This window comes from Amphiura filiformis, chromosome 11, assembly GCF_039555335.1.
Source record: "Amphiura filiformis chromosome 11, Afil_fr2py, whole genome shotgun sequence".
Classification (NCBI taxonomy): domain Eukaryota; kingdom Metazoa; phylum Echinodermata; class Ophiuroidea; order Amphilepidida; family Amphiuridae; genus Amphiura; species Amphiura filiformis.
The window spans coordinates 42,971,937-42,999,826 of record NC_092638.1 but is presented as its reverse complement, the minus strand read 5'-3'; the positions used below and the strand labels follow the sequence as shown (position 1 = coordinate 42,999,826).

The 27,890-nt window shown below is 36.9% G+C and overlaps 1 protein-coding gene across 1 annotated transcript; it reads right to left on the bottom strand.

Annotated features, from left to right (window-relative positions):
* LOC140163700 (uncharacterized) lies at positions 1 to 27,890 on the bottom strand. The gene is made up of 8 exons (XM_072187016.1): positions 27,617 to 27,890; positions 16,460 to 16,550; positions 14,436 to 14,607; positions 13,731 to 13,925; positions 9,394 to 9,644; positions 6,333 to 6,551; positions 4,527 to 4,725; positions 1 to 411 (listed from the first exon to the last, which is right to left on the bottom strand). Exons 1-8 carry the CDS (start codon positions 27,791 to 27,793, stop codon positions 252 to 254), a joined length of 1,464 nt encoding a protein of 487 aa, XP_072043117.1. The 5' UTR covers positions 27,794 to 27,890; the 3' UTR covers positions 1 to 251.

Below are 27,890 nucleotides of genomic sequence, written 5' to 3'. Positions count from 1 at the left end.
TGATATAACAAAATGTGTTTTCACAGAATGGTTCTGGATTATTTATGATGTATTTGCAGCATTCAACTGCCATGTATTAAGTTATTGATATTTGTCAATTTACGAGTAGCATTGTTGTTTTCAAGTAAAGACTAAATAGTGACCACAATTAATAATAATATTGAACTTATTGAAGATTTATATCATTACCATTATCAGCATGAATTTTGATTGAAATTAAGATTTGAGGAGAGTGAATTTCTTGTTGAAGGCTATATATGAGCTTGTGATGCATTGACATAGCATGGCACAGTAAAGACGGATTCATCCCTTACAATTGCAGCAATTCCAGTGTAAATTATGGTAAATATAAAGAGTGGTGTGATACCAATCAGGAAGTAACATATAAACCTCTCCCTTCTTGGAACGGATCTGAAGGATAATAGAAGACAACGTTATTAATATTTCATACATGGTTTAATTTCAAATCTGAAAATGTACATTTTAAAAGCTTGGTCACCACCTTTGTACAGTATTTTTATGAGAGCACATCAGACACAATTTCAAATGGGGTTACCTGAATGGGTGACTTCTTTTGAAGTCTGCACCCCCCCTGTGTGGGAGATTAAGGTCATGCCTTCCATGGGGTGTATGGGTTTCGACTGGAATAGCGGCTATTTTTAGGTCTGTAGAGAAACTTTGTGTATATCTTCAATACGAAAGATCAAAGATGGTTGGCTTTCCTCCCAGCTACATACACTTAAAGTACATATCATTAGATTTATAAAGTTTATTTTGAGGACTGTTAAATGTCAAAAATTCAAAAATGTAAATTTTAATAATTTGCCGAAAAATTTTGTACTATATCGTGAATAAAAAAAACAAAAATATTTGATATCAGAAGGACATTTATACTGGTATTCAGGATGCAAATTTGGTGTATGTGATGCGCTATCAGGTCTCACAAGAAACTGCAAATGTGGGTGACCCCTTAATACTGCTCATCTCACGGAGTGTTGTATTTAACAGGAAAACAAGTCATATCTTGGGGTTATTTTAATAATCACTGGCAAAAACATGGCGGGCTTCTTTAAATCTATGCGCAATGTCTGCTTTTGTTTTGGTGATTTTTTAAATCAGTGGATGCCAAGATCGAGAGAAAAGTTGATTTAAGGGATGGGGCCATTTTGTCTCAAATAGCTCCGAAATGGGAGAAATCTGCCATGTTTGCTGTGAATTTTTGCCTAGCAATATGTATCTCAGGTGCAAAATTTATGGTGCACATGAAAGAATGAAGTCTTTAGATTAATATTTCAGCATCCTTAATATTATTAGCTTATAGGAAATTCTTCAAATATGCCTGTACATATAACGATGCAAAACAGCCCACGCACTTTTTTATACGCGAACTGTTTTCGAGTAGTCCGTGTTGGACGATGACCCTATCTTTCTGCTGAGGTATTTACAGGACCTTAAAATAAGAATTATGATAGATATTTGTGACTTCGGAATGCGACGAAGGCATGTTCGAAGCTCGTCAACACACAAACTTCTACCTGATTTTACAGTCTCGTCGACCACTGTCTGGCGCATGTTATTTTGTTACTCTAATTTCAACAAAATTCCATTTTTTTAGGCAAAAAGACTTCTGGAGATACCATCCTGCATGTCCGTGTTCGATTTATGGTAATACAATTAACCAATTTTGAAATATCAATATTTTCAGATTCACGGAAGCCATATTTTGTACATTTTCGACAGTAACGAGTTAACGCCAATTTTGGTACAAGTTTGTCAGTTTTGCCGAAGTTATTTATCCGGTTAACTAACGAATATCAGGGTTCATAGGCGAGCTAATAGCGCTATGTTATTATATTACTTTTACTTACGATCTTCATAATGATTCCATTTGAAAACGAATATGACTCCTTATAGGTCTTCAACTTTGTCTTCACACGACTAGCCATATTTTATGGAGTGTTGCCAGGCAAGTCAAAAGCAAATTGGGACAAATCGGCACTAAATATGGCCCGTAACTACATCAACATATCACCCAAATGTCCATGTTATTTAGGGTACAATGTTAATGTAAATACATTGTAATATAAAATTTTAAAACATTGTTGAAAATGTTCTAACATGCGTATGCGCGATTCTTTCTCCCGTTTGAGTTTTAATGTATACCTAGTATAAGATATTGACAGTCAATTCATAAGAAGCCCAAAGTTAATACTAACACTGCAGCGCTGGCAATACGACCAATTCTGTAAAACGATATGACAAGAATCGTTCCGCTTGATTTATCAGGTCTATAAAGGTGACAAAGGAACAGGTCTCTAGTTTGATTCCACAACCATTCAAACCGATCTCATGTTTTATTGTATTATCATGTATTAAAATGAGGATGGCTATGTCATAAATGGATCGGAACAATATAACCGTATACTACCACCTGTGTTGAAGGACAGTTCTAAGATACAGGGTGTTCCAGAATGATCTATACCGTTTTTGAAAAATTAATCAACAGTGTATTTAATTTTAGTACCGGTACATGGAATACAATGACATAAATGTCACCTACTTATTGTGTTACTTTCATTTCAAAAACTTGATTCGTTTTGGCGTGATATTGATATTCTTAAAACTGGACAAAAATTGCACGTGTGTAACTTACAGCACAGGCTTCATAAGCACCAGACATTGACCTGCTTTTATTTATCACTATCGGCCAGACGTAGACCTACTTTGCAATATAGTGTAGAAATCATTCAGTTGTCAAAGGAGATACACCAAATTTGGCACAAATGTAGAGCTTGAAACACTGAATAATTCTTAATATTGATTTAAGTGACCTTTTTCATGTGTTTTCAATATTAGTCCCGATATTTGTGCTGAATTTAAAAAAAACATTTTACGATAAATTTTACGCCAAAAATGTAATTCTTATAGAGGGTATAACTTGTTTAAGAAAAACTTGCTGCAAATGTAATCTTCACCTTTTCCTAGTTGTGTGTTTGCCAATAGGGACATAAATACATGCTGTGGCACAAGGACGAATCTCCTCAATAATATTTTTATAATAGGCCCCTAAATCAATCTCTGCCGGCATTTCAAATGATGAAACTCATACACCGCAATCATTATTTTCGAAACTGCCGCCAAAGACGACACATGCAGTATTAGGTCAATCAAGCTTAACAAATCCTTTATACCATGCATGCTAGTAATCGATAGATCATAACAAAATTAGCTGCAAAACTTTTTACAAATAACTTTGTGCTGAACGGTTATTCATTATTTTCATAATAGATTGTATTGTCAAAACTTAAACTTCACCATTGTACGCAATATTCTGTAATTTATTTTAGAAACATTCGATCTTTAAAATCTTAAATTACCAAGAAAGCTAAATATATGTAATATTTAGAACTCAAAACAATACGACTGATAACAATGCTACCTACAAAATTCAACTTTCCCGGTATGGATCTTTCTGGGACACCCATGCAGCTTAAGATGACAGCGAGACAGGTTTCTCTAGATCGATTACACGGCCATTCATACCTATTACCTGTTTTACGGAACAAACCAAAAATCGATAACGTCTTATAAACGAAACCAGTTTCGTTTAAGGGGAGGGGTAAAATACTCGATTACGTTTGTACAAAAACATCGGTCTGAAGAATGTGTCATTATTATTATTATGTCAAAATTTCCAACATTTCATTATTACGTTTCTGGCATGGAGGCTAGGGAGGGGGTCGGCTGAGAAACGAAACTAGTTACGTTTATTGGACGTCATCGATCTTTTGGTTTGTTCCTTATTGTAACCTTATAGAAGCCATACTTTTATTTAAATGATAATGGCTCTGTCACGCCGTACTGATTACCCTCTGTACGGAATGTTACATCACAATCTTGATCGACTTGACAACAGGCACACCCCGGTACAAATAATTGTAAATGGTGGAAAGTCGTATTTATGACAAAATGATTAAAAAGTGATACTTTTAGGTATTATTCTGTTAGTTTCTGTTTGGCAAATCATAAATACTCACGTGTTTTGGTCAAAATGGCAATAATCTTTTTTCTACCCCTACCCACCTGAAATAGCTAAACACAACCCTTAAAGCTCCTTGATTGTGCTATTCCAATTGAAATCCATATACCCTCCATGGAAGACAGGGAGAGGAGTCACAGAGAATGGAGTCGCCCATTTGAAATTCACACTCCATGCGTGGAAGATTAAGGTTATATCTTCCATAGAGGGTGTATGGATTTTAACTGGAATAACCCATGGTAGGTCAACGTCAGCACTTCACGGATAGGGGTACATTAACATGATTGGATCCAACCCTCCCTCCCAGCAATTAAATAAATGTAAATGTCATTCTTAATCATAGTACTAGGAATTGTGCCGTATTCGGGCCAAACATTTTAAACACAGAGAAGAAAAGTTAATTCTATTTGTATTATTTTTGTTAGATTTTCATTAATATTTTCTTGATCGTTTTCAGTGTATTACAGCAAACTAACAGTGCACTTACCTGGATTCCCATGTATATTTAAAGGCTTGTTTTGGATATAATCTAAGATAAAATACTGGTGGGCCTAGAAGACTCATCAGTGATAAAAGAGTTCCTCCAACAAATGGAATGAGGACACCAAAATGAGGCACGGTTTCTGCTATGAAAACTACACCGAACAGAAGAGATCCCCTTATGACACATCGCTGCCAACAAAATCCTGAAAAGAAACACATCGGAAAATGATGTTGCGTATTAATATCGGAAAGACAACGGTTTCATAAAAAACATGATCACATAGGTCTATTTGTAATTACAACTCAATAAAAATCCCTTTAAAAGGGATGTACCGGCAAAAGGATGAATTACAATGAGTAACATAAGATTTCGTTTTAAAATATAAATATACAGTAAAAATAATTTTTAAGTGTAAAGATTATGGTTGTATTTTGAGCCAAATTCCATTTGTTGCTATTCTCTCAAAATCAGTCTTAACGTTGTTAGATACATTTGAAATAAGATGAAATAAATTCCAAATATTTGGCACCAAATGTGATCATTTGGTACCAAATGTGATGTGATCCCTTCTACATCCTTACGAATTTCGGAAGCTAATTCATTAGCGATTTTCCCAATAGTTTATGTTACACCCTGTTTTGTATTCTTCTTTCACACTATACTTACGTCAAAACTGTCTATGAGTATAATTGTGATTGCACAAATGAAATTTGTAAAAGCAAACAACATTCGCATCTTTTAGTATAGATTAATTCATAACAATCTGGTTTTGAAAATTTAAACACACAGAATATTAAACACTATATCAAGAATAATTTTTTGGGACTATATAAACAACAAATATATTATAGGCCTACACATACTGAAACCCAAAGCTATATTGTATTAATTTTGTTAGCATGGTTAAAGACTAGTGATATACGTAGGAACATAATTCGTTACATCTGCACTAGAGCTACATTTTTCTGATTTATGTCATCATTATTATACCAAAATATATGAAGTTAATCAACTTATCCAAAAGAAGCTTTATACTCTAATAAGGTCAATGTGCATGGTAAGAGGACCAGCGAATTTGCCAAATTTTCAATTTAGAAAGAAAGTTCCTAAAATATTATACTGATTTTACCTTAATATTGCAAAATCAACACAAAACATCTGTTGTCTTCACACACCAATTTTGGTATTTCTATTTGCCTTGACAACTCGATCATTTTTTGACAATATTTTCTGTTTTGTTCATACACTATCTATAGAAAGTTAGAAACAACAACAAACTTGAGCCAATTAATAAGTACCGGCCAGTTCTTGGCCGGTACAAAAAGCTTTTCTATACTAGTGTCTAAAATTTTATACTAAATAAAATACATGTTATAAACATGTACACACGTATTGCATATGTAGATCCTTGTCATTTGATTGGATGATTGTAGGTCACATGTCATTCAATAAATAAATAAACTATTTTACGGCATATAATACGTTACTACCGTGAAACTTTGTTATGTGCCGCCGTGCATTTCAAGTTCAGGTAGGCCATTTTTGTTATATGCACCCCACACATTTCTTATGTAATGTTCCGTTTATGTTTTATTGCACGGCTAAATCAAAATGACAAGATCGACTTAGATGTTCAATATAAAACAAATAATGAAACAAATCATTAGTGCAATGGAATATATGCATCATTGCGGGCTTGCTTCAGCAAGGACTTGTTATCTGGTCGATCACTTGTTAGCTTCAACAAAATGAGTTTCAACTTATGAAAATAATACCATGCACATTCATTCTTGTCATTGTTTTACGTACCTATAGGGATATCCAACAACTCTTCCATTTGCTGGTTCAATGGATTAGCGAATACAACAATAGCGACGATGAAGTGTGGCATCATGGCCATGCTGCACAACAGACGTATGAGACCATCAGGCAATACTTGCATTAGACTCTCTACCTGCAAGGATGTCATGGCATCACCGTACACGATGTAAGTCGGAATGGTTATCACGATGAAGGTTAAACCAACGGCTGTAAACAAAGTAGCGTTTTTAAGATTAATAAGATATTATGTGAGATTAGTATAAGCAGCAAGAGATGGACTATGCCCAGGGGAACATCATCAATTTTTGTCTTTTGAGGTAGTGCAAGGGTCTTTGGGAGTTGACGGCGTACCCCATACGGTTAAAGTGGTCTTTCAGAGCTGCGAACAGTCAAAATCAAGGGTCTTTCTTGAGTTTTTGGTTGAAAATCGCCTGACATGATGCAGTCATGTCTACAGTAGAATTCATCTCGACCTTTGCAGGACTTAACCCCATTAAAAGCTATTAAACCAAGATAACACTCATTGAAACAGCTCAACTGATTAAATCGGATCTTCTCTGGTTGTGCACAAGTGACTGTTTTCATGTGCGATATCGCAATAAAGCTGGTATTCATAGCTTCAGTTGGGTAACCGATTATAAAGGAAACGAAAGGAAACAATGTTATGTGTGGCTTTGTTCACGAAATGAGACAATGGCGTGCTTTTTGTAAACCAGCATTCTTGAAAATGAGCAACATAATGATTTTTGACTTAACACGGTTTGGAAATAATTTCTTCATATTTTTGGTGTTATCTGTCGTTTACATGTCCTTCCTAAAACACAAAAGTACGACCCTCTCCAAACACCTAAATTAGCTAAAAATTTAGGACATGTTACAAAACTATATTGTCTAGAATTTTAGAAGAGTACTTTTAATATTGGCCGGTTATTTTTCACACAGCGACGTTAACTAGGCAATGTACTATTACCTATAACATTAACTAAAACACCAAAGTACGAATATTTCCAAACATCTAAATTAGCTAAAATTTAGGACATGTTAAAAACTATATTTTCTAGAACTTTAGAAGAGTACTTTTAATATTGGCCGGTTATTTTTCACACAGCGACGTTAACTAGTCATATCCCCATACTGTTAACGTAGGGCTATTTGTAAAGGTCACGCGTCAATGGGAAAGAGCACTGTGTATTGTGTATAGGAAAACGGACAGTAACTGCAGTATGAAAAGAAAACCCCGAAATGTGAAGAATGGCTTATTTAGGGGTCTAGTATAGTATTAGAGCTAATATGATCAAAATCAAGGGTCTTGTTTTGGTAACATCAGGGGTCTTACGGAGCTGCAGCGTCCAAAAACATGGGTCTTTCCGAGGGAGCATACCCCAGGGGCTATTTTAGGGGGAAAAGACACTGCACGTTGGCTTGTTAGTTACTTGCCTGCCCAAGCAAGCTGTGTACGTGACAATAAAGGGGCTCGAGGGATGTGTTCCCCCTCCAGTTTCTGAATTTTTGTGAGAATCACTAAATTTGTTGATACATTTTTTGACATGAGGGAATGGCAGTCGCCTCGATTTCGTTTTGCAATCCATCACCCAAGTGGTGGGGAGGCTCATCCGTACTGATTTATCAATGCGTCTAAACCATTCCCTGGAAAACTTTCCTTTTATCTTGTTACGTTTATATTCCGTTTCCTTTGGTATCAATAAATTGATCCCCATTATGCAGTCTGCCATTATGTTTGATGTTCTGGTTCAATATGCATAACTTTAATTACTTTAATTCTTATTTTAAAAATACTAATGATTTTCTTTTGTGAGTATAATATTGTTATGTAATCAGCAGAGAGAATAAATTGGAACACCCTTGTGTTTATTATCGTTTATGTATGACATAAATAATAGGGATCCGAGCGTATACCCTTGAGGTACACCACAATTTACATTCTAAAATTTAAGCTTTAGGCTGCCATCACTAAATAGCTACATAAAATGTATAATCTTTGAAAGTGCATACTTATGACCCGATTCTTGTTGTCATTTTTTAAACCTATAGCTAGAACTCGATGAAAGTACGCACCTGGTTCACTAATGCCAAGTTAACGATTAAAAAATGTTAATCAGAAATCAGAATGCAAAAACGGATAAAAACGCTGCAAAATTGCATTAAATGCACACAGGTGCCTACAATTTCATAAAATTACAATAAACTGGCATCAGAAAATAAAGTAGATTTTCATTTAAACCTTTTTGCATAGAATTTTTTGACTCGATCATTCTTGCTTCAAGGAGGACCCAGCAAACACAAATCTTTTTTTAAAACGTGTATAAACGCGTTTTGGTTTTTGGTAAAACTTTTTTACAACATTTAAATATCATAAAGGTCCTGAAGACATTTAATTTATACGTTTTTATACCCTCTATATAACCCAATATTTAAACGTTTTATGTAACTTCAATAGTATAGGAATATTTTAAGCACGGATTTGTAATTCTCACTGCATGGAATTTTATTCTTACTGCACGAACGCGAACGTGCTAGAAGGCACGTTAAAATAGCCCCTGACCCGCATGGTCATTTGTGTTAAGTGTCCACCCCCGGAAAAAAATCATGAGTAGTATTTCATCGTTTCATGTTTTTAAAATATGTTAGCAGGCTTTCAATGTGTGTTCTCTTTCAAAAAAACAAAACAAAACAACAACAAAAAAACACCCGAGGAACTGGTGCAGGCAGGGCCGCCGACAAGGGGGTGGTTAAGGGGTGCGTTACCCCTGTCCCAGGGTCCTAGGGGCCCGTAAAAAACATATCTTAATGAGCTCATAATAGCAAAGAAAAGAGACCTCAGGGGGCCCGTTAAAAATGGGGCCCTGACGTTCGTTTTACCCCCGGGCCCGTAATGGCTCTCGGCGCCATTGGGTGCAGGTGGATTCAATCTGACCTCAAGAAAGTATTTGAAAAACAGAAACTGGGACACATCACAAAAAAGACGTTTGAAAAGCAGATTTTTGTGAAGCCGTTTATACATGTGTGTACAAAATTTCATTAAACTTACCTATGTTACTGGCAGCTAACGTAGGTGAAAACCTTTTCTGATTCGCCATATCGTGTTGAATTGTAGGATAAATATTATGCGATTCGGCGGCGAAAAAGAACGTTCCGATAAAACTGAACAAGGCGGTGGTTGACATTGTTCTCCCTGAAGGAGGCCCACTTCCTGCTCCCCGATGAACATCAATGGTTGTTTGACAGAATACTAGAATGGTGGCCAAAATGGTGGTAAGAGTACCCAATATACCACCTAACCTGAAAACACAATAGGAATGCGATGTCCTAATCAAATGCTATTAAAGATGTTAAAGGAGTGTTTCGTGATCCTATCATCCTCTGACATTTTTCAGTACATATCCACGAAAAAGCCTATTCCCAAAATTTCAGTTGATTCCGATTTTGCGTTTGCGAGTTATGCATGATTATGTATTACACTGCTCCATAGACAATGCGTTGTAATTTCGTTCTGGTGCACCAGAACGAAATTCACATTTCACGATATCTTTGCAAAACAAATTAATCTGCAAGAAATATTTTGTACATAAACATTATGTAGCCAGAGGTTTCCAGTGATATAAAAATCTCAACTTTTTTGGAGAAAAATGGGGGATGAGGCTGTGGATCACGAAATGCCCCTTTAAGGGTAAACTATATATTAGAGACATTGCGATTTTCCAAACGCAGCACGTAGCACGTACGTTTTCGCGTACGTTAATACGGTGTTGAATATTGCTAGTCTCGGTTCCAGACTGGATTGTGCTCACTGATTCGTCACGAAGGAGAACAAATGAGCTGAAATAGAGACTATAATATTTGATCAAATCTCAACAGCTTCTAACCTAGGTCGATAGAGGGCATAGTGATTGAAAAACAACAGTGAGCTGAGTCTTTGCTTAAATTCAAAACAGACCGCTTTTGATTTTGATTAAAATTTTGACCTACATGCTCATTAAACCTAATTGTTTTTCGTGCTCCCCAAATATTACAGTTGCCCCAAAACATATATTTTGGTAGATTAAAGATCACTACATACATACATCATGACTTTACTTTCAAAATGAGACTTTTTCGTACTGAAAATTGGGCGCGTTGCGTGGACTTAGACATGGGGTAAAATCAGCATATTTCACGTAGCATCTGCGTTTTTATTCTACGTTGGAATCCAAAATGGGATATCGCAATGTAATTTTTTAACGCAAAGTGTCACACACATTTCAATGGGCAATCTCTGCGTGTGAATATTGCGTTTAAATTTAGGCCATTTTTAACACATCGCTGTACCTTTATTATAATGATTTGTTACAACAAAAAGGATCATAATAATAATTAGACTTTCCTTCATATGTTTATTATCTTTGACTGTCTTTAATATATTGTGAAATGGACAAATTTTGTGCATCTTCAACGATGATCTACGTCGATTTTGCACGTGGAATATCTTCAATAAAAATTCCTTTAAAAGGGAAAGCCAGCCTCAATGTATAAGAGGTTTTGTAATTAGTTTTGGTCAATGTGAAAGGCATTTTTAGGATCACGGCTTACTACATCCATGTTACATGACAGTCCACCAAACCATCAACGGTGAGAAGATGTACACTGAAACTGCAGAAAACATTAACTCCTAATCTCCTGTCAACTTTTTAATTCATTATTGTTCATTATTATTAATTCATTATTGTTCTCTAAATTGTTCTGTTCTGGTTTTATTTGTCTTTTCAGCTTTTTACCCACGATATTTCAATTTCCAATTTTTAATACCATAACTTACGAACTCAATTTCTTCGCTTAGGAATGTCCGATTTTATTGGGGAAAACGGCGTTGTGGAGCAAAATAGCTCTTTATGTGAAAGCCTTCAAATTTATAAGCTGTCCAAAAGATGTCTGTTTTTGACATGATACGCCACATTTCTTAAAGACCCATTCAGTGATCCCAGTGCAAGAGTAGAAAAATTAAAATTGTTTATATATTGCTTAAAAGAGAAGGATAGGCCTAAGTCATTCAAATTGTCATTTGGTATTTTTGAAATGCCAAATTTGGCAAAAAATGAAGAAAACAGCAGTACTAACGAAGTTCAAGCCCCGCCATTCAAATACTTGTAGCTAATTTTAGATACTGTCAGTATCTAAAAATACAGATTCGTGTAAAATGTCTTATTTTGTCTTAAATAGGCCTACACGGTTTTTGGCTGAACCATTCGCAGACTTAGCACATCCATGTAATAACAAAGGTACGGTACCAAAATTTTGATGATTTTTACGATCGTCCGGATGAGCAAATCACTGAATGGGCCTTTAATATTAATAATAGATAAGCTGCCTTTAAAAATATTATTGACAATGTTGAGAGTAGGAATTACCTTGAAAAATGTCTCAAAAATACAACATGCCAGTTATATTCCGGTCTGAAACGATCAGACAATATTTTAAACATTAATAACATCATAAACCCAAATCGTGAAAAAATCACCCCGGGTAGATTTTTGGCTATTTCTCCATTTACGATCCTGCCCAAAAGTGTCTGCTTTCGATATACCACGTCACAAATACTACACTGCACTGACTGCAGGTTTTAGTTAAAAGGGCATTTCGTGATCCACAGCATCATCCCCTAACTTTTCTCAAAAAAGTTGAGATTTTTATATCACTGGAAACCTCTGGCTACATAATGTTTATGTACAAAATATTTCTTGCAGATTAATTCGTTAGCAAAGTAATCGTGAAATTTGAATTTCGTTCTGGTATACCAGAACAAAATTGCAACACATTGTGTACACATAACCATGCATAACTCGTAAAGGCAAAATCGGAATCAACTGAAATATTTTAGAATAAGCTTTTTTGTGGATATCTACTGAAAAATGTCATAAAAAAGGATGCTAGGATCACGAAATACTCCTTAAATTCGCCATATAACATAATATAAACTCACCTTACATGTACATTTTTTATTTTAAAATAATTTGATATTAATTCGCAATGTATAGTTTACTATATGATAGATGGTGGCAAGAACATTTATAAAGGACTGATTACTCACTGCAATCTTCACTCTTGTGTGTTTTGACTGTAAGTTTATGAATCAAATAAAAAAGATAGAAAGTAGCTTCACTTACGTTATGTGTCATTTTATTTATAACATAGAAGTTATTAAATTAATAAAGTAAGACAATTTATTTATCTATAAGTGCATGTCAAATGGGTACATTGTTCAATACTATAGGCCTACATGCATAAATTATGCCCATATTATAGCTAGGCCCTAAAAACTTTATTTTGCATCGGATTTTTCCCGTTGAAAAGGCAAAACTGATGTTCATGATAGCAACTATTTCATCAATAGCATTTTGAGTCATTTTTATCCATAAAACGACACAGGATAGGATAGATAATTACTTTGACATCAATATGGTCCATATGATGAAGATTTTGATTCTTAGATCTGTTATCAACATGATATCACGCTGTTCAGTGGTCAAGGACCCCGGGTCAAAGACACTGAAATGACATACTTTTCTTCTGCTGACCATATGATGCTGTATATTAACTATTATTGTTACATTTTAGGCCTATACCTAAAACTTTTCAAGTCATATTAATTCAAACATAACTTTGGTAATACTCACTCGTTTTCATTCGTTGAAACGGCAAAACATACTTACTTTTCCTTACACATCGAATTAAAATATTTAAAAAAAAATTCAACCACAAAAAGTTTTAACAAAAAGTCATTCCAATACCAATAAAAATTAATCTCTTGAGCAAACTGACCCCATCCCAGAAACAGGTACCAGCCCGATGGGCTGGCGAAAATAGCTAAATACGTGACCTCGCTTCGATACAGGAGAGTGGTTTTGAATAGATCAACGTACGTCCGATGTCTACGTTTGGAAATCCCAATGTCTCTATTATTTGGTCGAAGCAGCCAAAAACAAAATATTTTCAATATATAAATCAATATAGGCCTATTATTGACAAATAACACTTTGATGGTTTGCAAAAGTTCATTCTACAAAATAATCATATACTAAGTACTTTGAAAACTTGCTTACAAAAGTGTTGTTGTTTCAGCCCTCTTTACAACATAACTCAAGAACCACACACTGGACGTACAAAAGTAGGCCTATATCTGTGATATTTGAATTCTTCTACACACTCGCTATGAAATGATCAATGCAATTTTTGCCAAAACTCCATTCGCAAGATGCTATGAACTACCAAATCACAACAGTTTAAAATAGTTGCTAACCTTAAATACTAATGTAAATGTATCAAAGTGTATTATGTAATGCGGTTCAATGGGAACTCATACGGTTTTTATCAAAATAAATTTATAAATCTTACCAGAAATCATTAGGCGTTCCAAGTAACATAAAGGGCATGATTATGGCTGCCATAATAGGGGGTACTGAGCAAAAACTTGTCTCCAAATTTGAGAACAGTTGCTCCATGACTGTGACGAATAAATCAGAGACGACCAAAAGTATTGCCGCCATGTTGGAAATTGTGAATACCGTAATGATCACGATATACAGCCATCTGCAATGATTAAAATCAAATATAATAATAATAACAACAATAAAATATCATAATAAAAATATCATACTATTTATTTACTAATGTCAATTAAGTGAAAGAAAACAAACCTGACAAACATTTGCCTGTGTTCTGAGATCTTTGACGATAAGCATGTGAGTTCATTTACGCGGTATTAACTTGATGTGCAAAATTAGCAAAAGTTTTTCTGCAGCCAAGATATTACTGATTTTCTGCATATCACATTCACGCCATGGCTCCTTTGATTTTTTTTAATGAAAAGCAAAAATGCAATTGCTAATCACGAAAGTCGATTTTACCAGGGACCCTGATTTTACGCAATGCAAGCTTGATTTTCGCGAAAATGTCAAAAGTGGCCGAACTCGTTTTAGTCTGTACGATAGCGTTTGAGCCCGAACTACATGAACAATCACTGCACATAATATTATTGCCACGATCTCTTGCAATTGTATAATTTTTTTGTTACCGTCTGTATAAACAAAACACACTTACTTGATCCAATATCCGAATGCTTCATAAGCTATTGCTGCGTATGGGTATCTAACATGACTTTCTCTGTAAAAGGGATTTCTCTCTTTGGTCATCACCCAACACCTGCCGAGAAGGACCCCGCAGTAATGGCTCTGACAGAGTAGTACGATGAATAAGAAGAAGGCCGCATACCCTGTTGGTTTGAAAGACATGCTCGTTCAATGATAATTTGCAATATTTGTTTTATAGTAAAAAGTTACACAAAATAATTAAGCCTAACGGTAAAAAAAACTTAGATTTCGGTCAGTAGATAGCAGGGACTTAGTAGAATAGATCGTAGTAGACTTTCCTAAGTGTTTATGAATATTGGCTTGAGGCGAGGGGTCTGCATGCTGGGTAAGGCCTCGTATCCATAGGCTGTTCCCTTGTGACGTGTGCCCTTGTTCCGTGATCACTTTTTCCCATGTGACCTGCCACACAGACAACGAACCGTAGCGGCCACTAAGCAAAACAAAGGTTCGTTGTCTGTGTGGCAGGTCACATGGGAAAACAAGGGAACAGCCTATTACGAGGCCTAAGGCCCTGTATCCATAGGCTGTTCCCTTGTGGCGTGTGCCCTTGTTCCGTGTTCACTTGTTCCCATGTGACCTGCCATACAGACAACCAACCTTTCGGCCACTAAGGGGCTGTGCAATAATTATGAGCCCCCCCCCCCCCTCGGTAAAATTTCCGAACGGCTCGCCAAAAATCGCTTGACCCCCCTCTCGGCCTGCCAAAACGCTTGCCCCCCCCCTCGGCCCGCCAAAAATTCTTTGCCCCCCCTTGAACATGCCAAATTTTTGGGATCCCAAATTCCAAACCATAAATGGTCTAGATGTATGTTGCGAAGCCTTTTTAGAGCGTTTTATTAAAAAGGCGCCCCGTGAATGCGTGCCAAAATTGCTTGCCCCCCCTCTCGGCTTGCCAAAATTGCTTGCCCCCCCCCTTTCGGCTCGCCAAAATTTCTTGCCCCCCAATTTTACCCTCCCCAGGGCTCATAATTATTGCACAGCCCCTATAAGCAAAACAAAGGTTCGTTGTCTGTGTGGCAGGTCACATGGGAACAAGTGAACACGGAACAAGGGCACCGTCGCCACAAGGGAACAGCCTATGGATACAGGGCCTAACTTTGCTACCTGCGGAGCAGATTGCCTTTGGTTATATAGTACAGGGTACTACATGTAGACTGGTTCTATTTTGGAAAAATCACACCCCAGCCGTCAAGTTTGTGTAAAAGTTTGCAACCAGCTTATTTTCTGCCAAGCAGTATTTTGAGTTGAGACCGTGAACCTCAAACTGACCCACAAATTACCCCATAGGATCGTATAGGGGGCAAAAATTGCAATAGTAGAGCAATTTATAGACCATGTGGAACTAAATTGTTTTTAAAGAAGAGAGCGAGGCGAGAAACACAGCCTGGCGCCTCGAACCAAGGCTAGATAAGAAGCAAAGGTGATATTAAAGCAATAATGTGTGATTTGCATAAAGAATAGATTCTTATTTAAATGTTTGTTTTCACTGATCACATTATCCCCTTTTAATTTCGAACCAATCAAATGAGGTATAACGAAGAAAATTACGATTCATTCCAACGCCTACAATGCGTGTATTACGCTCGCCGATCGTATTACATGTAACTGCACGGAGCATCGCGCTCGACGTGTGTACATACAAGCTGACATCCACGGTACATGTTAGCAAGTACTCGATCGTTGAACTCTGAATAAAACCGGATCGACCCGGTTTTAATACAAAAATTTAAATTTGACTGTTATTAAAGCAGTCTTTTACGTGGTATTTAAGTATACCACTGGGCATTATAATTATGCAAAAGTAGAAATCCGAGTAAAATTGAGGGCGTCGCTGTGAAGCAAATCACACATTATGGCTTTAAGTAACAAATATGTAATTTCGTCCGCAACTGATAGCCCAGGACCACAATGCTAAAACGTAAAGGCCGCAGGCTCGACAGTGTTCTGCCGCTGACTTCCATAGTAAAGACCTACCTGCTTTAGCAAAGCAAGGGGGTAAAACAAAAATCCCGGTACCAACGGTAGCACCAAATAAGAGGAATCCTGTCTGCCAATCATTTAGTCCCTGAAACGAGCAGAAAATAAAATGACAATAATAAGTGTGGGCCTATTATTACGCCCGAAACTGTTTGTCACATTTGGGAGTCTTGCCAACCGAACTTGAGTATTGTTGAGGCGTGATTTTTGATGCCTTTTTATTATCTTGATGATAGTATAGTACGCTGTGTGTTGGGGTCAGTGTTATTTGGCTAATAATTACCCCCCTTAAATAACGGTCATCATTCCTAAACGGTTAATCGTATGCTAAATTATTTGTGGGATGCAGTCGAAGGAGAATTTATTTCTGCGCACATGACACCTCATTTGTTGCAATGGTCCCAATATTGATGTCGCAGCTTACATTTAATTAAAGTAACTCAAGATTTGAAAGTTGCAGCAAAATCTTTTTACCTCGTGTTCAAAATTATTGAAGGAATTCTGTTCAGCTCTCATTGGATTTTTCTTTTTGTTTCATGCATTTGAAGGGGATCAAAACATGTGATATTCAATAACAAATAATCAGTGATCATTATTCACGTAAAACATTGGGCGAAGTTTAAAATGTTTACCCCAGATGACCCTTGACCTCGGCTGACCTCGATATAATTTTTTTCATGCTCCCCTCATACGAAGGATTCCACCCACCAAGTTGAAGCCCAATAGGGCAAAGTTTAAATTTAGCCCCTAGATGACCTTTGACCTCAGTTGACATCAATTTTGTTTTGCACATATATTCCCCTCATATCAAGGATTCCACCCACCAAGTTTGAGCCCGATAGGACAGAGTTTGAAATCCATGACCTTTGACCTTTGACCACGGATGACCTCCATATAATGTTTTTCATGCTCCCCTCATACGAAGGATTCCACCCACCAAGTTTGAGCCCAATCGGACAAAGTTTGAAATTTGACCCCTCCGTAATTACCTTTGACCTCGAGTTTATTTCGGGCATATATTCCCCTCGTATCAAGGATCCCACCCACCAAGTTTGGGCCCGATCGGACAAAGTTTGAAATTTTGACCTTTGACCGTGACCTCCGATGACCTTCAAACCCACACGGTCAGCATGCTTTTCTTGGCACCTACCCATGTCCCAAATATCGCATCGATGCGTCGAAGCGTGGCGAAACGCATAGCCGGACAGACAGACACCGCTTATTATTTTTATTAGTACTAGTGCACCTGCAGTTGTAATGGCCCTGTAGCTATTAGGGCACCAGGTGCATGGTAGAGATACTGCTTGACCCCTGATGACCCTTTTTGACTTTATGACATGTTCCTGACATATGAATGATTCTTTTTACCATGTTTAAACCCGATTGGGCATACTCTAACATTTGACCCTTGAGTGACCTCGGTTTTATTTTGTTCATGCTCCCGTGATATAAAGAATAGGCCTACTTTTAGCCAGTTTGGACCTCCGTTGACCTCAATTTTGTTTCGCACATATATTCCCCTCATATCAAGGATTGCACCCACCAAGCATAGGGCCTTCACTTTGTCTCGTTTTTTGCAGGTTTACATGGTCCAATAATCACAAGATGACTGACATGTGGTAACAAAGGAAGCAGTCACTGCAATTGAATACATGAATACAAAAGCCACCTAAGTCCATGCGAAGTTATTTTGAAAGAAAAACCTGTGTATCATTTTAATTCCTTCAGTTAGATTTACCTGGTCAATATGGTAAGTTTTACGTGCAAATGAGTGGATTAACCTGTATTAGGTATGACGATTAGCATTTCAGGGACTTCGTGGGGTTCATTTTAAATTTTGGACTTAGGTGGTTTTTTGAATCATATACAAAGACAACAATGTTAGAATGAGATTACCACTAGTAAGATAATACAAAATAAAGCACACAGGTATGTATAATGTTGATAAGCATTCTGCCATGTAATATAAACCACACACTTTCCTTTATTAAACCCATTTTTTGTTCAAAAGTCATTCTCCAGCAATGAATGTGTTACAAGTGGACTTTTATACATACTGGATTTCAATCAATGTGTTACAAGACTCAAATCATGGAATTGGGTGATTCTTTCATACATGCTATTTTTCACATGCCCAATAGACACAGAGGATGAATTTGAGTTGTTCTTTCATGCATATAACAGGCCTATGTATAGCAACAATTTCCCATGCTTAACTCAATTTGGCCAAAGTATGGACTTAGGTGGCTTTTGTATTCATATATTCAATTGAATACCTGAGTGGAAGAGGGCCCAACTCCATCAAAACTGTTTTTGAGATATTAAGAAAAAACTTAATATTTGGAAAAGTTTTATAGACAGAATGTTTTCATCTTCAGGGGACCTTTAATAAATGATGATACAATATTACATACATTCGAAATTATATATGATGTTTCCATGGAAACGGTACAGGTCTTAATACGAGCTGGAGTTGGGCCCTTCTTCTACTAATATACTGCAAGTGCCAGTTCTGCAAGCAGATGTGTTATAAATAGCTACAGAAATTTGGTAATTATTCATTAATTGCACAAGTAGAAGCATGTAATATGTTAGCAAAAAAGTTTATTGTAATGAAAAGCAGATTTCATGGATGAACAAAATTCCACTTCAACCCAATATTAGTAGAAGAAGGGCCCAACTCCATGGAGTTGGGCCTTTCTTCCATGAAAACCATGATTAAGTGTATGTGGAAGACTATTTTAGAGAGTGGATTTTGGCTCATCTTTCACATACAAGGAAGAACAGTCTGCTGGCAATAAAATGCTGGGTCTAACTCATTTTTGTAAAAAATTGGAGTTGGGTCCTTCTTCCACTCAGGTATTCAATTTGATTATGTCCCATATGATTGGCCATTCAAGACACTCCTGTGAATATACTATAGCGGCCTTTTCAAAATATAATACCTGTTTGCTTGACTGCATTGACAATACCCGGGAACAATACACACAGTATATGCATTGGACAAACTTTTTTACAATAAGCATGATAAGTGATGATGTGACCGCCAGATTTATACATCGTTCGTCTCGCACACTGCCTCATTTCAAATATATAGTTTTAGTTTTGGTTTTGGTTTTGGTCACGTGGTTTCCTATTGTCCTGCCTAACCACTTGAATCATAAGATATCGAACTCATTGTTTCTACCTTTTGTTTAAAACCGAACATTTGGTTTCAGTTTCTTATAAGTGGTGTGGATCGTAAAGTTATTTGATTTGAAGTTACCTACTCTAAGTATACAAAAGAAATGTTTAAATTTCGCAGTGCAATATTCACGAGCAGAGAAGTCGAACAAAGCAGTCTACATTTGAAAGCATTGATTTAGTTTGAAAGCATTGACTTGAGACTACGAATTAGCCTAAGCTGATTTCACTGTGAAAATATATAGACCATCGAAATATTTCCACAGACATTACAATAGGCACTTGACAGATTATGACTTCAGTGTTATAAACACTATTATACACAACTCTATTTATGTGCATGTCGCATGACGGAAGATCAATATCATAGAAAGCTGGTTTAAACTAACTTTTATTCAATTTATTTATTGGAGAATAGAGAGAGAGATAGAAGAGATCGCCAGGAAAAGAGGGTATGTGTGTGTGAGGGGGAGGGGGTAAGGGTAAGGGAGAAAGAGAAACAGGGGGGAGAGAGCATTGGAAGTGGGAAGGGAAGGAGGGGGAGAGGGGGACTCAAGAGTGGAGTGGAATAATAGGGAAGAGTCGATATCGAGTGTGGGGAGGGGGAAGGGAGGAGGTTATATATAGGTGGCGGAGGGAACATAGGTAAGAGGTATGGGTTGTGCTTTCCGGGAATAATCTAATTCATAATCAAATCATCTACATCATCATGCATCGTTTATATTTCAGACAAATAAACAAAACACCCCACCCCCACCCCTCAATATATGCACATGATGTCTATGCATAACTTATCAAACGAATCTCGGAACTAGGGTGTAATTTTATGGTGTCATGGAAGTGTGCCACATACGGCAGAGAGCATCAAAAGTCGTCCGCGTTGATAGATATCGATAATGAAAATGTTAGCACAATAGGCTATTATATACGTATGGTTATAGGCCATTATACTTTTGATTATATATACCCTCTTGTGTCCTCCCAGCACAATAGTGTTATGATTGCATACCAGTTCATCTCCACATTTTAATCCCTTGATTTTTGGTTTCTGAACAATAGAGAAACCAAAACTATATATTTGAAATGAGGGAGTGACAACATTTGATTGAATGGAATGTAGGCTACTGCGTCGTGATTACGGTGAAGGACACTGGTTCAAATCCTTTGTTTGCGGAGTCAATCGATAAAAGCATGCAGGGCCTCTACACCCTTATCCCTTACATAACCTATGTCTTGAATACGCTGGCAAAGTTATGTAATAATCGGATTAATACTATATAACAGTAGGTAAAAACAAGTTTGGAATAATTCGCGCTACAAAGTCCCATTCAGTGATCCCAGCGAAAGTGAAAAAAAAAAATCAAATTGGTACGTTTATAAATTTTTTTAATGAAAAACAAATGGCACATTTCGATTTGGATTTGGAAGATACCTTCTCTTAAATAACAGTATTGCGAACCACCAGCATCCATAATTCGATGTAGAGCAGGGATCGATACAAAGGGATGGGCATCCTAGTATTACGTAACAAACCGGAAGATGTAGCCTAAGTCTAGACAATAGGCGGATTAGCGGCCATTTTGTCTTCTTCATGATTTTATTCACGTGTCCTTATACTTTAGTACACAAGTATATAAGTTAACAGGTTTACAATTTTAAAATTATATTTTGTGTATACAATATATTCTGTAGTAAATCAATCAAATGACGGTGATTGTTCAGGTATTATATGCTTGATAGAATTAAATTGTCTGACCAGCTACCGTGTTGCGAAGGTGGAGGAGACTAAAGCTGTATTGACGAACACGCATGCGTTAAAAATGATGTAGCCTTAGTCGAACAATAGCGTGACGTAGTTTCCGGCATTGTTCCTATGCACTTTCACCCTCCTGTGTAGAGAGTCTTTCCTATTCAGAGGAAATATTGCAATTACACACCTTATTGCCTTTAACAATGAGCGTGTTTATAGTGGGAGCAGATGTGCGGTACATTGCGGTACAATTTCTACCCGGTTAGAGATTATCCGGATACTTGCCCACTATCTGTCTGTTCAATTAGCTTAGATTCTTGTATTTTTAAGATATTTGAAAAAATCAAACATTGTGGTCAAAGTCATCAAAGAAAAGTGTTAGCACAGCCTTAGACCCAACGTGATTTACACTTTTCAAATTCCAAAGTTCAATTTAAACCCCCATTTCTTTTCAATTTTGCCTCATTTTAGACAGTTTCTTGGGTCCACCAAAAGGGTTCGCGACCTTTTCACAAATCGAGTGGGACGGTCCATTCTCAACTTAGGGCATAGACCCTATCCAATTTAGCAACAACAAAAAATCTGTCCACCAATCTGTCCTGTCATTTCAATTGTTATACCGTTCCGGTTATTGAATAGGGTCTATAGGTGATGATGGTCCACCGGTTTTTGCAAGAAAATAGTTGAAGCTCCATGCGCGATTGCGTTTATGCATACCATTATTCCGAGCATTATTTTTTTCCTAAACAATGACATTAAAATTATTCATTTCGTTCTTATTTCAACTGGTTTCATCGATACAATGCCAAATTAAGTTTTGCTTAATACCATCATTCTTTCCAGGCTTGATTCTTTCCCAAGAATTTCAGCATTCGCTTTACATTTTCAGATATTAAAGTGACTTTACAAGAATTGTTTTCTGTAACCTAAGTCATTGTTTTAAATAATATTTTCTTGTACAAAATTTCTTTTGTTTCCAATAACAAAGAACAAATTGAAAATATATGTGTAGTTCTATAATAAAATAAATAAATAAATAAATAAATAAATAAATAAATAAATAAATAAATAAATAAATAAATAAATAAATAAATAAATAAATAAATAAATTCTGAAAACCTTAGTTCATCTTCATATTTTTATAATAACGTAATGTTTCAACACGAAATACTGGCAAATAGGCCTATAGCTATTTTACTGGACAATACTTCCTGATGCGGATGGTCGAATCTCAGCGCATCTAATTATTATGACAATCATCCCCATTGCACTAAATGGATTGATTCAAAAAAGTTTATGGTACCTGACGTTCTTCGGCTTGTTATAAAAATATCGCGGGAAAAGACCAAAATTGAAAAGAAATGGGGTTTCAAATTGAACTTTGGAATTTGAAAAGTATAGATCACGTTGGGTCTAAGGCTGTGCTAACACTTTTCTTTGATGACTTTGACCACAATTTTTTATTTTTTCAAATATCTTAACAATACAGGAATCTAAGCTAATTGAACAGACAGTAGCAGTATATGTATGTACGGTACATCGATATCCTTCTCAACCGAAGGATATTGTGGCGAGATATTCCCACTATAAACACACCAGTATAAATTGTGTGCGGTATTACCGGAAGTAGGAGCTTCTTCATGATGCGTAGGATGCGCGCAGGACATTCGGAACGATTCTCACCCCAAGAGTTATCAAAACAGAAGCTACATGTTCACCGCCATGATCATATTGTTGAATGAGCTGTTTATAGCTCGCGCCACAATATTTACACATTCCCCGTGTGACCTCGGGGTCATTGCAAATGTACGATAATGTTAGTTGGTATATAATTTGTGCGGTAACTGTGTCCCACTATAAAAAGCAAGAGTATCGGTACATATACAAGGATTATCGTGTACGGTATACTAAAAATGCGGTATATTCACTATAAACACGCTCAATAACCAATGACACTAGCACATATCAGAGAAGATGTAAGAAAAGGAGGGAGAACAGAATTATATCCTTGAGATAATCCCGTAGGTAATCCTGTTGCACCTATTCATAGTCCTTTATTCTCAAGTGGTGGGTTAACCAACAATTAACAATGAGAGGACATTCCTGAACCTCGTTCAGTTGGGGATGAATTGAAGTGATGCCAGCAATGAGCGTGTTTATATAGTGAATATACCGCATTTTGAGTATACCGTACACGATAATCCTTGTATATGTACCGATACCCTTGCTGTTTATAGTGGGACACAGAGCGTGTTTATAGTGGGAGCAGATGTGCGGTACATTGCGGTATAATTTCTATCCGGTCAGAAATTATCCCAGTATAAACACTAGCAGTATATGTATGTACGGTACATCGATGATCCTTCTCAACCGAAGGATATTGTCGCGAGATATTTGCACTATAAACACACCAGTATAAATTGTGTGCGGTATTACCGGAAGTAGGAGCTTCTTCATGATGCGTAGGATGCGCGCAGGACATTCGGAACGATTCTCACCCCCAAGAGTTATCAAAACAGAAGCTACATGTTCACCGCCATGATCATATTGTTGAATGGGTTGTTTATAGATCGCGCCACAATATTTACACATTCCCCGTGTGACCTCGGGGTCATTGCAAATGTACGATAATGTTAGTTGGTATTTGTGCGGTAACTGTGTCTCACTATAAACAGCAAGGGTATCGGTACATATACAAGGATTATCGTATACGGCATACTCAAAATGCGGTATATTCACTATAAACACGCTCACAGTTACCGCACTTCATCTTACGTAACAGTAGTGTTCTAAAAAAAAAACCGGAAGCTTGTCGTTTGGCGCTCTAGCTGAAATACAGCAAGAAAATGTAAGATAGTAAATGTAAACCTGTATTTTAGCTAGAGTATCTCGAGCTACCTGACGCCGGCAACTAGACTAAACTGGCCTCAAAAAGAAACTTATAATTTTTCACAAGGTCATATCTTGAAATCCTGTCCATCAAATTGAACCAAAATTACACACAGATTTACTTCAATACTCGACTCTTAACACATGTCAGTAACCAAGCAGTTATCCAACTGACACAACAGCAACATGCACTGACATGGGACAGCTTCCTGGACCACATTCACAGCCCAGCCCTGTTTCATGAAAAAAGTGTTTGAAAAGCAGAAAGCAGCACCGTTTTATCATCTGTGCAAGGATCTTGTGTGCATTCTCACAGATTTTTTGTCCTGGGTGCCAAATGTTGGGCTGTGAAAGTTGAAGGAAGTCCAGGAAGCTGTTCCATGACAGTGCATTTTGCTGTTGTGTCAGTTGGACAACTGCTTGGTTACTGACATGTGTTTTGAGTAGATTATTAAGGTAATCCGGTGTGTAATTTTGGTTCATTTTGATTGACAGCATTTTAAGATATGACCTTGTGATTCACAAGTTGTACAAAATTATAAGTTTCTTTTTGAGCTCAGTTACTGTACTATGAAGTTGAAGCCCAATTCAAATACATGTAGCTAATTTATATACTGTCAGTACCGGTATATAAATTACAGACTCACGTAATTTTGTCTTAGACACACGGCTTTCGGATGAACCACTGCAATAGCAAGCTATGTTAGCACATCTATGACAATGACGAAAGGTACAAAATCAGCCATAGGCCTTTAGATAGCAGAAGACACCAAATTGGTGTTTTATGACCTTTGACATTCTTTTGTGGCGAGTGACATGGTCTTTCAATTCACGCCGAGTTGCACTGTACCATTAACATTATGGACAAAAATAATGCATTTACGTGAATCTGTAATTTATATACCGACAGTATATATAAATTAGCGACATGTATTTAAATGGGGCTTCAACTAATCGTCGATACTGCCGTTTTCTTGGGTTTTTGCCAATTTTTTTCATTAATTTTTTTTATAAAAGTAACAATTTGATTTTGTTTTCACTTTCGCTGGGATCACTGAATGGGGCTTTGCAACGCGATAGATTCAAAACTTGTATTCACCTACTAGTGTTATAGCATTAATCCGATTATTACACAACTTCGTCAGCGTATTCAATACATCCAATGCAAATAATCACCTAGATGGCTTCAACACATTAGTTAGGTTTGCATTCTCCATAGACTTGTACATAAGTCATTATACATGCGAAATCAAAAATGTGTACAACTCTATGGAGTAGGCTAACCTAACTAATGTGTTGAATCCATCGAGACCCCAAGCCAATATCTCTCAGAAATGTTGCCCAAGGACATATTTTCAACATACCTGAAGTTGATGGTGGATCAAATTGTCTGACATTGGTTTTCAGGGGGGCCAAAATGTACAAAAAATGTACAATTGTGGTTTTGCATGGGAAATATCTCAGCTAAAAGTATTCTAATAGGCTCAATATTGGATAAGAGTAATGTCCTACCAAAGGGCTCTGACTAGCAAAAAAATGGACAGTAAAATTATTTTTACTTTTGGAGTTCTGACCCCCCCAAAGTTGGTCTTGGATGGACGAAGTTGCATTTTGAGGGCCCTATATCTTTTAAAGTAAAGGAGTTACAAGTTTTCTGATGCCAGATTTGAATTCTACACAAATAAGTTTCCCAGGATACATACTTTTCAAAGTTGTAAAGGGTTCCCTTTATACATTTATGGACCTCCAAACGTTGTCTTTCGCGTTACGACACATTTTTTATGCTGAAACCCCTAAATTTCAAATTGATGCCACGGGAAAACGAAATAGAGTACGAAGCTCAAATTGTCGGGATTTTACTTTCTCATTAATATCTACCACCACACAGAAAAAGAAAAAAATTGAAGAGGTGCTGCGGTGCACATCCCTGGAGTTGACATGGAATGGGTCTATTGTTATAATGTTTGATGAAATCGTGTTTAACTATTTGCTTAAGAAAGGCACAATACAGATACAGCAGACAGATTTACTACATGTGGTACATGTATATACATAGGGAATGTGTGTGTGTATTACCTAATTATAATAGGGGCGTATCCAAACATGAATTGACGCCCCTTTCAAATGTCGAGACAAACTGCATGCCTTATGTTTGAGCCAGATAGGACAAAGTTTGAAATCTTTGACCTTTGACCTCGGATGACTTCCATATAATGTTTTTCATGCTCCCCTCATACGAAGGATTCCACCCACCAAGTTTGAGCCCGTTCGGACAAAGTTTGAAATTTGACCCCTCCGTAATGACCTTTGACCTCGGCTGACATCAATGTTATTCCGGGCATATATTCCCCTCGTATCAAGGATCCCACCCACCTAGTTTGAGCCCGATCGGACAAAGTTTGAAATTTGACTCCCCTCCGTAATGACCTTTGACCTCGGTCGACCTCAATTTTATTTTGGGCATATATTCCCCTCGTATCAAGGATCCCACCCACCAAGTTTGGGCCCGATCGGACAAAGTTTGAAATTTTGACCTTTGACCTTGACCTCTGATGACCTTCTAAACTACCCGGTAAACAGCACCCGCCCGGTACGCATATGTCTGCAATATCGGAACGATGCGTCGAAGCGCGGCGAAACGCATAGTCGGACAGATAGACACACAACGGCTATTATTTTAGTAGTATACCGTAGATATATTTGTGAATATTCTGAATCATCCAGGTAGATAGATAAATTAAAGATTAAATATCAATACTTCAGCGTCAGCCCATTAGGCCTGACGATGCGTCTCGGATGAGACGTGATACTGTAGCCAACTTCAAAAATAGTAAGTCCAGATGACCAGTTTGATATTTAATCTTTAATTTATACCGTAGATAGATCTTATCACTTTGAACCGACTGTGTCACATCTACGTAACCCGGTTCACTTCTTCGCCCATGAATACAAGGCATTGGGACTTTCTGCAACTTTCAAATCGGACCAATCGGGCCAAAAGTCAAAAATCATTTTGTAATGTATCTCAAATTGTTCTTCTCATCTCTAGTTGTTCCACGGTACGGTGCTTAGTTAAGTCAAATGCCAAAATTTCCATATACACAGATGTCAAATTTTAAAAATGATCCGATTTCATCGAAATTGGTTTGAAATTACAATTTTGGTGCAATTTTTAATGTCATGTCCCCTTTTACATTACAAATTGCACCACAATTGTGATTTGAAACCAATTTCGATGAAATCGGATGTATTTGAAATTTTTGGCATTGACCTATCAGACGTTATTATAACCTTATGCAGCCAAAGTCCATTAAAAATTTTAACACTCTTACCTTTTGATTTTTGAAGTCGGCCACTTTATCGCCCGGATCTGTAGGTGATGTAAGCGGTATTTCTTCATCGCTTAGTGATATAAACTCACTTCTTCCAAGTACTTCACCATTATCAAATAAAGGTGGATCAGATTCGTCACTGACAAAGGAGGAAACGGATGCAGCAATGCCAGACATCTCAAAACAATTTTATGTGTGTTGTGTACATGTCCTATATATTAACACATATTGACACATAGATATAGGCAACACTGTATGTCCGATGTAAAAATAT

Excerpts from the sequence above, each read along its gene's own strand:
- LOC140163700 (XM_072187016.1), bottom strand. The coding sequence starts at position 27,793 with ATGTCTGGCATTGCTGCATCCGTTTCCTCCTTTGTCAGTGACGAATCT. Across the intron at positions 6,552-9,393 it reads GTTAGCTGCCAGTAACATAG|CCGTTGGTTTAACCTTCATC; the intron begins GTAAGTTTAATG and ends CTTTGTTTACAG. Across the intron at positions 4,726-6,332 it reads GTTGTTGGATATCCCTATAG|GATTTTGTTGGCAGCGATGT; the intron begins GTACGTAAAACA and ends GTTTCTTTTCAG.